At 46.5% G+C, this 13,334-nt stretch overlaps 1 protein-coding gene across 6 annotated transcripts in view; it reads left to right on the plus strand.

The window, feature by feature from the left end:
- The window catches only part of LOC117354768 (zinc finger protein OZF-like), a 265,018-nt gene that overhangs the window by 188,340 nt on the left and 63,344 nt on the right, over positions 1-13,334 (plus strand). The window contains exons 1-3 of one of the 6 annotated variants that reach the window (XM_033932724.1): positions 5,143-5,573; positions 7,630-7,683; positions 7,731-8,962. In XM_033932724.1, the coding sequence (XP_033788615.1) occupies positions 7,792-8,962 (1,171 nt within the window). In that variant the 5' untranslated portion in view covers positions 5,143-5,573; positions 7,630-7,683; positions 7,731-7,791. Of the gene's footprint in view, positions 1-5,142; positions 6,031-6,077; positions 6,314-6,725; positions 6,762-7,629; positions 8,963-13,334 lie in introns of those variants that run through there. The other 5 variants (XM_033932728.1, XM_033932725.1, XM_033932726.1 and 2 more) reach the window with 5 other exon arrangements.

The following is a 13,334-nucleotide window of genomic DNA, read 5'->3' on the forward strand; positions in this document are numbered from 1 at the left end:
GATGCTTGGAATGCTCTCCCGAAGGAGACTACCATTCTGGGATTCAAGCGCAAGTTGGATGCACACCTTCTTGCAAATCACATTGAGGGATACGGGTAATCAAGGTCTCCATCAAGGAACACCTAGCTTGGCCTCCGCGTGTGCGGGTCGCCAGACTAGATGGACCTAAGGTCTGATCCGGTGAAGGCGTTTCTTATGTTCTTATGCTTGATGTTCATTCTTGATGGTATCCAGCCAACAGGCCTTTGGTCTCCCCTGCTTCCTTTTACCACTGACCAAAAGTAGCAGCTCCTTTTCTGGTGAATTTGCCCTCATGACATGTCCAAAATAGGTCTGGTAATCTTGCCTTCCAGGGACAACTCTTCTTGTTGGTTATCCTAGCTATCCATGGGATTCGTAGAAGTCTTCTCCAGCATCACAGCTTGAAGGCATCGATTTTTCTTCTGTCTGCTTTCTCGAGCATCCATCTCTCGCAGCCATATGTCATGATTGGGAACACAATGGCAGTGATCAGTCTTTGGTGGCAACTAAGATGTCCTTGCACATCCATATGTGGTCCATGCTCACCATGGCTGGATGCCCCAGTGCTAATCGATGTTTGATCTCTGCTGTCGAACCACCACTGTTACTAATGAGGGATCCAAGGGAAATGAAGCTGTCAACCACTTCTGTTTCTTCATTGTTGATCTTTATGTGGGCTTTCTGGTTGAAGGTAGTCATGATTTTGGTCTTCTTGATGTTCAGGAGGACAAGTCCGGGGAGATCCAGAAGTCTGGTAACTGGCATTGGCTTTCCCTCTGACACCACTTCCTAACCTCGGAACCAGGAAGGGGAGCCAGCCTGACACGAGCAACGTGCCGGATACGTTGTTCATGGTGGTGAAGGGGAATGGAGGGTGCAAGTGGGGGGCAGAGAGGTGCCAGCACCCCCACCAAGATGGCGCCCAGGGTGGTCCACCAACTTTACTACGCCACTGAGTGAGGACATAAAAACATAAGAATAGCCTTACTGGGTCAGACCAATGGTCCATCAAGGCCAGTAGCCCGTTCTCACAGTGGCCAATCCAGGTCCTAGTACATCACCAAAACCCAAAAAGTAGCAACATTCCATGCTACCAATATAGGACAAGCAGTGGCTTCCCCCATGTTTTTCTCAATAACAGACTATGGACTTTTCCTCCAGGAACTTGTCCAAACCTTTCTTAAAACCAGCTACGCTATCCGCTCTTACCACATCCTCTGGCAATGCGTTCCAGAGCTTAACTATTCTCTGAGCAGAGACTTAAGCATGGTAAAGAGACGGCTAGGGTTGGATCCAAGAGAATCGGTCAAGCAGGTGCAAGTGAAAGGGCAGATTGCAAGCAGATCAGCGGGAATTTGAACAAAATCAGTGTGAGTGCGGGATTTTAGCCAGTGACATTCCACAGATTGGGCGCAGGAACATAAGTTAGAGGTCAGCCAGGGCTGGGGTTTAGAACACCTAATTGCATAAATTAAAAATGTAGTTTTACAGTCAGTTTGAAATTGACTCCGTATGACAAGACGGATTCGGAGAGGCTGGACTGGACTTCGACAGCAACGCCAGTAGACAGAATGTAAGAACAGTGCCAGGTGGACTTCCATGGTCATGTCCCAGAAATGGCAAAGAAAGTCCAAGCTCAAGGATTTTATATCACATTCATTGTTGATTTAATCATGAATTGATAATGAGCGTGACTGTTAGCCAGGTCTTTATCTGCCTGGGATAGGCACGTGGGATCTCTCAGAGAGAGAAAGAGATAATGGTTACTGCGGATGGGCAGACTGGATGGGCCATTTGGCCTTTATCAGCCGTCATGTTTCTATGTTTCTATTAGGCATGTGGGATCTCTGAGAGAGAGAAAGAGATAATGGTTACTGCGGATGGGCAGACTGGACGGGCCATTTGGCCTTTATCTGCCGTCATGTTTCTATGTTTCTATTAGGCACGTGGGATCTCTGAGAGAGAGAAAGAGATAATGGTTATTGCGGATGGGCAGACTGGATGGGCCATTTGGCCTTTATCTACCGTCATGTTTCTATGTTTCTATTAGGCAAGTGGGATCTCTTAGAGAGAGGAAGAGATAATGGTTACTGTGGATGGGCAGACTGGAAGGGCCATTTGGCCTTTATCTGCCGTCATGTTTCTATGTTTCTATTAGGCACGTGGGATCTCTGAGAGAGAGAAAGAGATAATGGTTACTGCGGATGGGCAGACTGGACGGGCCATTTGGCCTTTATCTGCCGTCATGTTTTTATGTTTCTATTAGGCATGTGGGATCTCTCAGAGAGAGAAAGAGATAATGGTTACTGTGGATGGGCAGACTGGATGGGCCATTTGGCCTTTATCTGCCGTCATGTTTCTATGTTTCTATTAGGCACGTGGGATCTCTGAGAGAGAGAAAGAGATAATGGTTACTGCGGATGGGCAGACTGGACGGGCCATTTGGCCTTTATCAGCCGTCATGTTTCTATGTTTCTATTAGGCATGTGGGATCTCTCAGAGAGAGAAAGAGATAATGGTTACTGCGGATGGGCAGACTGGATGGGCCATTTGGCCTTTATCTGCCGTCATGTTTCTATGTTTCTATTAGGCACGTGGGATCTCTCAGAGAGAGAAAGAGATAATGGTTACTGCGGATGGGCAGACTGGATGGGCCATTTGGCCTTTATCTGCCGTCATGTTTCTATGTTTCTATTAGGCACGTGGGATCTCTGAGAGAGAGAAAGAGATAATGGTTACTGCGGATGGGCAGACTGGATGGGCCATTTGGCCTTTATCAGCCGTCATGTTTTTATGTTTCTATTAGGCACGTGGGATCTCTTGGAGAGAGAAAGAAATAATGGTTATTGCGGATGGGCAGACTGGATGAGCCATTTGGCCTTTATCTGCCGTCATGTTTCTATGTTTCTATTAGGCACGTGGGATCTCTCGGAGAGAGGAAGAGATAATGGTTACTGCGGATGGGCAGACTGGACGGGCCATTTGGCCTTTATCTGCCGTCATGTTTCTATGTTTCTATTAGGCACGTGGGATCTCTTGGAGAGAGAAAGAAATAATGGTTATTGCGGATGGGAAGACTGGATGGGCCATTTGGCCTTTATCTGCCGTCATGTTTCTATGTTTCTATTAGGCACGTGGGATCTCTGAGAGAGAGAAAGAGATAATGGTTACTGCGGATGGGCAGACTGGATGGGCCATTTGGCCTTTATCAGCCGTCATGTTTTTATGTTTCTATTAGGCACGTGGGATCTCTTGGAGAGAGAAAGAAATAATGGTTATTGCGGATGGGCAGACTGGATGGGCCATTTGGCCTTTATCTGCCGTCATGTTTCTATGTTTCTATTAGGCACGTGGGATCTCTGAGAGAGAGAAAGAGATAATGGTTACTGCGGATGGGCAGACTAGATGGGCCATTTGGCCTTTATCAGCCGTCATGTTTCTATGTTTCTATTAGGCACGTGGGATCTCTCAGAGAGAGAAAGAGATAATGGTTACTACGGATGGGCAGACTAGATGGGCCATTTGGCCTTTATCAGCCGTCATGTTTCTATGTTTCTATTAGGCACGTGGGATCTCTCAGAGAGAGAAAGAGATAATGGTTACTACGGATGGGCAGACTAGATGGGCCATTTGGCCTTTATCTGCCGTCATGTTTCTATGTTTCTATTAGGCATGTGGGATCTCTCAGAGAGAGATAATGGTTACTGCAGATGGGCAGACTGGATGGGCCATTTGGCCTTTATCAGCCGTCATGTTTTTATGTTTCTATTAGGCACGTGGGATCTCTTGGAGAGAGAAAGAAATAATGGTTATTGCGGATGGGCAGACTGGATGAGCCATTTGGCCTTTATTGCGGATGGGCAGACTGGATGGGCCATTTGGCCTTTATCTGCCGTCATGTTTCTATGTTTCTATTAGGCACGTGGGATCTCTTAGAGAGAGAAAGAGATAATGGTTACTGCGGATGGGCAGACTGGATGGGCCATTTAGCCTTTATCTGCCGTCATGTTTCTATGTATGTTCCTGCCTCTACCTAGAGGATTGTTGTCTCCAAAAGGATCAGTCTTATTAAAATAGACAACGAAGTGGCAATGTATGTAGGGTTTCCAGATTTCCTCTTTTAAAAAAAAAGAGGACACCTGGCTGCACCTCATTCCGCCTCCATCTCTGCCCCCTTTCTTCTTTCCCAAGGTCTGTAGGACTTTCCAAAACCCGGCAGTTTGTCTGGGTTTTGGAAAGCCCTGATAAACTCCGGCCGCATCTAAAGGGCCTCTGATCATGCGTCGATGATGCGGCCAGAGCTCATTGGGGAAGAAGACAAGGCTTTGAGGGGGTGGGGCTAGGGGGAGGGGTGGAATGGGGGCGGGGCTGGAACAGGGTGGGGCTTGTGAGGCTCCAAATATGGTAACTCTATGTATATCTATCATTACCTGATCGATGTTTAAGGTCAGTCCACCTCTTTTGTAAACCACATAGAACCGAAAAGCTTTTTTCCTGCTCATTCTTTGCTTTTCTCTGGGCATCTCTGATCTCTTTGTATTTACACAGTACAGGAGGAAATGTATTTCTGTTTCTATTTCTCTTCTTTCCCCAGGATTAAGAACATAAGAATGCCCTTCCTAGGTCAGACCAACGGTCCATCATACCTAGTATCCCGCCTTCACGGAGACCAATCCAAGTCACAAGTACCTGGCAAAAGCCCAATTAGTAGCAATATTCCATGCCAAGCAGTGGCTTCCCCCATGTCTGTCTCAACAGCAGACTGTAGACTTTTCCTCCTGGAATTTGTCCAAACTTTTTTTTTTTCAAATCAGCTACATTAACTGCTCTTACGCGTTCCCGAGCTTTTCCTGCTCATTTTTTGATTTTCTTCCAGTTTGGGGACATTTACATGTCTGATCTTTTTGTATTTTTACACAGTACAGGAGGAGATGTGGGAGAAACTACAGCTCCCATGAGACCCCTGTCCTCCTGCATCAGCTTCTGAGTGCTTGCAACTGGCACTTCCCCTTGCAGTTGAGCTCAGTGCACTAAAGGCTTGAGTATCCCCCTCCCCTCCTCTGCCCAGCAGCAGCTGCTAGTAATACCCAGACTCCCTCAGCACTGGTGGCAGCCATTAGAGGAGGGGTTGCAGGATGCAGACAGAAAAAGTGTCAGATCCAGACACAGAGCTTCATACAAAAAGAGAGGGACAGTGGGCAGACACACCTTCCCGCAGCCGGAGAGAGACTAACAGATCCAGGCATCCATAGAAAGCCAGGGACAAACCTAACACAGTTTCTTCCAGCTGGAGGGAGACACCCAGACATTCATACAAAGAGAGAGACACACCTTTCTACAGAAAGAGACAGACATTCATAGAAAGAGAGATACAGGAGTGACTTACCTTCCTGCAGCTGAAGAGACAGACAGAAGCAAGGATGCATGCAAAGAGAGAGATTCCCCCTCCCTGCAGCTGGAGAGACAGGCATGCACAGGGTGCATAACCCACCTTGCTGCAGCCAGAGAGAAGACAGATACGAGAGAGGAGGGAGGGACCCCAGGGATCACTGGTAAGGATTAATCACCCCCCAGGCTGGAAACCAGCTGCAAAATCCATTTTATTTCAAAGCTCTTTTGCAACTCTTCTCCCATTTTCTGGCCGTTGCATGATGTTCACTCTCTCAGAACCCCTTAATCTCACTCTATGAATTCACATTATATTGGATCTCCTAATATACGTAGAGGGAAAAGCATGGAAGGATCGGAGAGGACATGGCTTGCATTGCTCCGCTTGGAAACCTCCTGGATGTGACTTTTAAGAAAGGCTCTCCATCAGTCATTTCCCAGCAAAGGGAAGGAAAGCTGGGGGTGGCCGTACTGCTTCCTCTCATTTTCTGTATCTCTTTCACAGTTATATGGCATTGGTCTACAATTAAATCCTCAGAAATCAATACTACTACTGCTTCTCATTTCTACTGCACTGTACATTTCGACAGAGCTTACACTCGAACTTTATCGGGAATGTAGGTAATGAGTTTATTTCATCTCGGATCCATTTGAATTTATCTCCTTTCCCAGTTATGAGGAACCTATGGAGTCTGTTTAGATCCAACTTGGTCACAAAGTACTAGAGTTTCCAAGAAGGCCTCATTTTCACTTGAGGCTCGTTCAGAAGTTGAAAACTTTTGGGGACGGAGGCTGGGAGAAATCATCTATGCGTCATTATCTCTTTGCATCTGGATTCTTGTAACATCTTGTATGCTGAGATACTGAAGAAGGATAAAAGACATCCACAGTCAGGCAAAATTTGGTAACGAGGGTCATTAACTGGTCATGGGTTGGGAGAGTATGGGGCTCATTGGTCATAGTAACCTGGAGGCTGTTGCTTTGTGACAACAAAAGTCTATTTTGGTACAGAGAGATGACTCACATGTCATAATATGTTATAGTACACCACTTTGTTCTTTTAGATAAACTACATTAAATTAGGGGCATTTTTGAAACACTAAGACGTCCCAAAAAACCGACTTAAACGTCACATGGACATCCAAGTGCCAATTTTTGAAACCGTCTTTCTGGATGTCTTGCGAGCCGTCCCTAGCTGCTGCGCATCGAAAACTAAAGGGGATTGTGTTGGAGGCATGTTCTGGGCGGACTTAGGCTTGGATGTCTTACGGTAATAACTGAACCTTTCCCCAAGATGTCTTGGTTGAAACGTAGACGTTCTGATCTACACCAATTTTCAAAGTGCCAAAAAGGTACCCACACTGACCAGATGATCACTGGAGGGGTTAAGCAATGACCTTCCCACACACACTCCCCCAGTAGCCACTGACCCCCTCCCACCCTGTACAGACCTGTCTCTAGTACGGGAAAGGTTAGTAGAGTATCACACAGGTGTCTTACGTATGAGCCATAGGCTCATAACTACTCTAACCACTACATTTATGGTGGATACTGCCATATAGGTGCCACCTACCGCCATAAGGGCTATTGGGGTTGTGGACAGGTGGGTATAGTAGGTTTAGGGGCTCACCATGCATTATAAAGGGGTTATGGTGAGATGTGCTGCTGACATCCTTTATGTGAACTTCACAGCAGTTCCTTCTAAGTTGCCCCACTGCTCTTTTGGCATGTCTGGGTGGCCAGTCCATTACATGGCTGACCTCTCCCATATTTGGACATTTTGCACTTGGACATTTCTGTCGTCCGGAAATAAAGTTAAGCGTTCTAAGGTTGAATGTCCTGTCCTGCCAAGCTGTCTTAAGTAGACGACTTTCAAAATAATACTTTGGACGTCTAGCGGTTTTGAGCAAACTTGTTCCTATGTAATCAGTGTTGTAAATAAATCAGATAGGCAGCAGGGATTCTGAATCCAGTCTTCCTAACACACATAGACAGTCTGGTTTGCAGGATTTTGAAGAGAATATTCATGACAGAGATGTGCATGCAAATCTTTCTTGCATATTCTTGTGTTCCAAGAACCCCTGTAACTACTTCCACATTTTTTGCTTGAGATGTTTGGACCCAGGGTGTATGGTCTAAGTGCTTCATCCCGGGACTGTTGTTATGAACTTTCTAACTGTGGTGGGATTATAAACTGTGACTCCATTTTTGTCTGTGCAGGGTCTCTTGCCTGTATATGGAAACTCAGCCATGTCAGATGAGGCTCCACCAGTCGCTAACACTCCCTGACTGACAGGCAAAGCTCCCCAAATGGAAAAAGAGCCCTGATGTCAATTCCCTGAAGATCCACTGTGGCTTAAGACGATTCCACAAATCATTAGCATGGCAGAGATGAGGGAGCTGCAACCAGACAGCCTACTGACTGCCACCAGCTGTAGAGACAGCTTCCAGGAGAGTGCCTTCACCACAGACCCCCCATTCTCCAGAAACCACCCCAATGACAGCATCCAGGAGAATGGTACACTGCCACCAGAGCAGAGCGCCTTGACAGCAAACCTATCTTTACAAGGGAACCAACCTGAGAACAGCTTTCAAGACGGCATCGCACTAGAAGCAGAGCCAAGTGGATTCACTGTGGATGCACCATTCCATAAGAACCACTGTGAGGACTCGTTCACTCCAGTGTCTCTGAGCCAGCAGAGTCCATACAGACGGGATCGGCCATACCCCTGTTCTGAGTGCGGGAAAAGCTTCCGCCGAAAAACTGACCGGGTGAGGCATCAGAGGATCCACACTGGAGAGACGCCGTTTACATGCACAGAATGCGGGAAGAGCTTCAACCGGAAAGAAAACCTTATGACCCACCAAAAGGCTCATGCGGGGGAGAGGCCCTTCCCTTGCTTAGAATGTGGGAAATGCTTCCTGCAAAAGCAGCATCTCCTCACACACCAAAAGACACACACAGCCGAGAAGTCCTTTACCTGTGCCCAGTGTGGGAAGACCTTCATCTACAGGCAACATTACATCACCCACCAGCGTATTCACACTGGGGAGAGACCGTTCTCTTGTCTGGAGTGTGGAAAGAGCTTTAGCTGCAAGACTGGCCTTACCACCCACCAAAAGGTCCACTCTGGTGAGAAACCCTTTGCTTGCCATGAGTGTGGGAAGCGGTTCAGCGAGCAGCTTGATGTGATCATCCATCAGCGCATGCACACAGGGGATAAACCGTACACCTGCATGGAGTGTGGCAAGAGCTTCAGCTGCAAGGACTACATGGTGCTTCACCAGAAGGTACACACTGGTGAGGGGACCTTCATCTGTTCGGAATGTGGCAAGAGCTTCATCAACAAGCAGACCTTCAAGGTGCATCAAAAAACCCATACGGGTGAGAAACCCTTCACGTGCATCGAGTGTGGGAAGAGTTTCATCCTGAATACAGGCCTTATCCGGCATCAACGCATCCACACTGGAGAAAGGCCCTACCACTGCATTGCATGTGGCAAGAGCTTCAACCAGAAGGGCAACCTAAGGACCCATGAGAAAATTCACACAGGTGGGAAATGAATGCATTAAGCCAATGAGAAGGATAGCCATTCCAGCCAGTGAATTTGAGAGGACAGACCACGTATGACTTGATTCTGTATAATAAATGCTTGAGTGGAAGACATGTTTCCTAGAATTATACAGTAAGATAGAACTGGGAGGGATCTTAAGAGGTCATCTAGACTAGTATTTTCCAGCCAGGATGTGGTGGTATATTTATGGAAGCCAGGGGGTACTGTGGGAGGTGTAATTGAACCCACATAAAGATGGCGGTGTAGAGGAGCTGTGAGATTCTTCTGCACTTGGCTTCTGTAACGCTAGAATCTTGCATACAATTCCAGAAGCTTCCCTTTCAAAAAAGATGGCAGCGTCTATCCAGAGAATGACCACTGCCCCGGAAACTATATGAAATGAGAATCAAGAGCTTAAATATTCAGAAAAAAAGGAGGGAAGGGGGGTTTATGACAGAGACCATAGCTGTGGCATAGCCATGGGTAGGACCAGGCCCAGCCATGGCTTATGGGATCTCCAAGCCCCACCAGCTGAAAATTTCCAACGACTCTCCCTCCCATGTAGCTTTTAAATAGCGGATCTACGCCAGCAGAGAAAGGGGTGACATGATAGAGACATTCAAATATCTTACGGGCCGTATTGAGGTGGAGGAAGATATCTTCTTCCTTACGGGGCCCACGGCAACCAGAGGGCATCCGCTCAAACTCAAGGGTGGGAGATTTCATGGTGACGTCAGGAAATACTTCTTCACCGAAAGAGTGGTTGATCGATGGAATGGTCTTCCACATTAGGTAGTTGAGGCCAGTAACGCACTCGACTTCAAGGGACGATGGGATAAACATGTAGGTTCGCTCAGGGAAATGCTTAAAAAGAGGGTTCTTGTTGAGGAAGGGTTCTTGGAATGGGTTCGCTACGGGAAATTCTTAGAGGGAGGGTTCTTCGAGCGGGCAGACTTGTTGGGCCGACGGCCCTTTTCTGCCGTCATACTCTATGTTTCTCCAGCCTTCTCTCTGATGCAATTTCCTGTTTCCGCATAGGCAGGAGTACATTAGAAAAGGGAAGTATGCAGGGTCGGCGTTAGCAGTATGTATCATTCGTTGCTGACTGCTGGTGAACAGCTGATGTTTAAAAGGTACGCGGGTGGGGTAAGAAACCAGATGACCTGTGGGTGTGCTGGAGAGGGAGAGACTGAGACCGAGACTGTGGGGTGGGGCGGGGTAGGACTGTTCTGCCCACCCAAAATTGGGTGACTGGCTACACCTCTGGACCATAGCAGGCTAAAGTGGGTGGTGTAGGGTCTGAGTCCTCAATGGTCTGATAACATGCAGGAAGAAAGGTCAGCCTTTTATATCAAATATGAAAGAATAAAGTGACAAAGACAAGGAAACAGTGGATCGCCTATGCCTCTTGTAGGCCGGCAGCCAGTCTGCCGCTCTTTTTCGTTCTCTCACATCTCACCTGTCCACTACCTGACTGCCCCTGTCTTTATCTCGCATCCCACCTGCCGGCAGCCTTTCTGCCCCTCTCTCACACATATTACATTAGATTACATTAGTGACTTCTATTCCGCCTGTACCTTGCAGTTCTAGGCGGATTACATCAGAAGATAACTGGGGGGCAGGTTACATAAAAGAGTCTTAGAGGAAAAATTACAAGAAGGGTGGCATATATCTTTCTCCCTATTCTTGGAGAGCTTGTTGAACTTCTTGTCTCATGACATTGGGAACGACAAAGTCCAACAGGTTCTTCATGAATCTTCAGCTGCTCAAACAGAGCTTCATGGATGCACGGTGCAGTTGGATGGCCTGGGAGTGGGGGGTGAAGGGGGTTAAGAAACTGCTAGACATGGGGTAGCGGAGATAAGGAATATGCTGGACCAGAGTGCAGAGCTACCAAGGGTGGACCAACCAAGAGAGAAACATCTACCAACCCAATAAGTGAGAATGAGGGCCAATGAGTGAGTGAAATAGTGGTGAAGGAACCGAAGCCCAGGAAAGGGCTGATGGCTACTTTCATTGGCAAATAAGGCCTTCACATGCATGTAAAAATGGATTTCTGTATCATGGATAAGAACATAAGAATAGCCTTACTAGGCCAGACCAATGGTCCATCTAGCTCTGTATCCCATCTTCACGGGGGCCAATCCAGGTCACAAGTACAGGTACCTGGTCAAAACCCAAATAGTAACATGTGAACAACCCACCTCTTAAGAGTCAGAACTCAATAAATACAAAAGAAGGGAGCGAGACACTTGTATATGTTCAAAGGATCATCGGGCGTCCTCTAACCCAAAGTTATTACAGGTCGTGTTCTATGGGTCCAAGTCTCTAATCATGTGATTCACTCCCCTCAAATCAGGACGAGATAAGTGATGGCCTCACACAATTGAAAATTTGCTGTGATTTTTGTGGCTTGAGTCCTTAAGAAGTTTGTTGACTTGGATCCATAGAACGGGACCTGTAATAACTTTGGGTTATAGGATGCCTGATGATCCTTTGAACATATACAAGTGTCTCGCTCCCTTCTTTTGTGTTTTGACTTACATGGTCACATTTTCTACCCTGGATTATCTATTTGAGTAGAGTAGTAAGATAAGATTCTATGCTACCAATTCTAGGGCACGCAGTGCCCCCTTGTCTGTCTCAAAAGCCCAAACCTTTTTTAAAACCAGCTACGTTAACCGCTCTTACCACACCCTCTGACAATGTGTTCCAGACCTTAACTATTCTCTGAGTGAGAAAATGGTTTCCTCCTATTAGTTTTAGAACTATTTCCCCATAACTTCATCGAGTCTTTTCAATTTTTGGTGGAGTAAAAAAAAATTGATCCATTTGTACCCGTTCTACACCACTCAGGATTTTCAGCTCAATTATTTCAAACACTGAGTAATATTACACCATATACTCATCTATGGAAACAATTCAACTGTATTTAAAGATCCATAGAACGGGACCTGTAATAAATTTGGTGTCTCATAATTTAAGCCTGATCAGACACGACTTTGCTATGAAGTCAACCACCTCAACGCAACAGATTCTGCAAAATTTTTGAAATCCTGTCTGATGTAATGAAAAGCTAAAATTAAAATTTTGACCTCAGTAAGGCCCACACATGCAATCCCTTCACTGCAAAACGCTACACACAGACTTATGCCAAAACACGCTCAGAACCTGCCCATACCAGAGCAGTGGGATCTCTCGGAGAGAGATAGAGATAATGGTTACTGTGGATGGGCAGACTGGACGGGCCAATTGGCCTTTATCAGCCGTCATGTTTCTATGTTTCTATTAGGCACGTGGGATCTCTGAGAGAGAGAAAGAGATAATGGTTACTGTGGATGGGCAGACTGGACGGGCCAATTGGCCTTTATCTATCGTCATGTTTCTATGTTTCTATTAGGCACGTGGGATCTCTCAGAGAGAGAAAGAGATAATGGTTACTGTGGATGGGCAGACTGGATGGGCCATTTGGCCTTTATCTGCCGTCATGTTTCTATGTTTCTATTAGGCACGTGGGATCTCTCAGAGAGAGAAAGAGATAATGGTTACTGTGGATGGGCAGACTAGACGGGCCATTTGACCTTTATCTGCCGTCATGTTTCTATGTTTCTATTAGGCACGTGGGATCTCTGAGAGAGAGAAAGAGATAATGGTTACTGCGGATGGGCAGACTGGATGGGCCATTTGGCCTTTAACTACCGTCATGTTTCTATGTTTCTATTAGGCACGTGGGATCTCTGAGAGAGAGAAAGAGATAATGGTTACTGCGGATGGGCAGACTGGATGGGCCATTTGGCCTTTATCTGCCGTCATGTTTCTATGTTTCTATTAGGCACATGGGATCTCTTGGAGAGAGGAAGAGATAATGGTTACTGCGGATGGGCAGACTGGATGGGCCATTTGGCCTTTATCTGCCGTCATATTTCTATGTTTCTATTAGGCATGTGGGATCTCTCAGAAAAAGATAATGGTTACTGTGGATGGGCAGACTGGATGGGCCATTTGGCCTTTATCTGCCGTCATGTTTCTATGTTTCTATTAGGCACGTGGGATCTCTCAGAGAGAGAAAGAGATAATGGTTACTGTGGATGGGCAGACTAGACGGGCCATTTGACCTTTATCTGCCGTCATGTTTCTATGTTTCTATTAGGCACGTGGGATCTCTGAGAGAGAGAAAGAGATAATGGTTACTGCGGATGGGCAGACTGGATGGGCCATTTGGCCTTTAACTACCGTCATGTTTCTATGTTTCTATTAGGCACGTGGGATCTCTGAGAGAGAGAAAGAGATAATGGTTACTGCGGATGGGCAGACTGGATGGGCCATTTGGCCTTTATCTGCCGTCATGTTTCTATGTTTCTATTAGGCACA

This window comes from Geotrypetes seraphini, chromosome 2 (genome assembly GCF_902459505.1).
Source record: "Geotrypetes seraphini chromosome 2, aGeoSer1.1, whole genome shotgun sequence".
NCBI classification, from domain to species: Eukaryota; Metazoa; Chordata; class Amphibia; order Gymnophiona; family Dermophiidae; genus Geotrypetes; species Geotrypetes seraphini.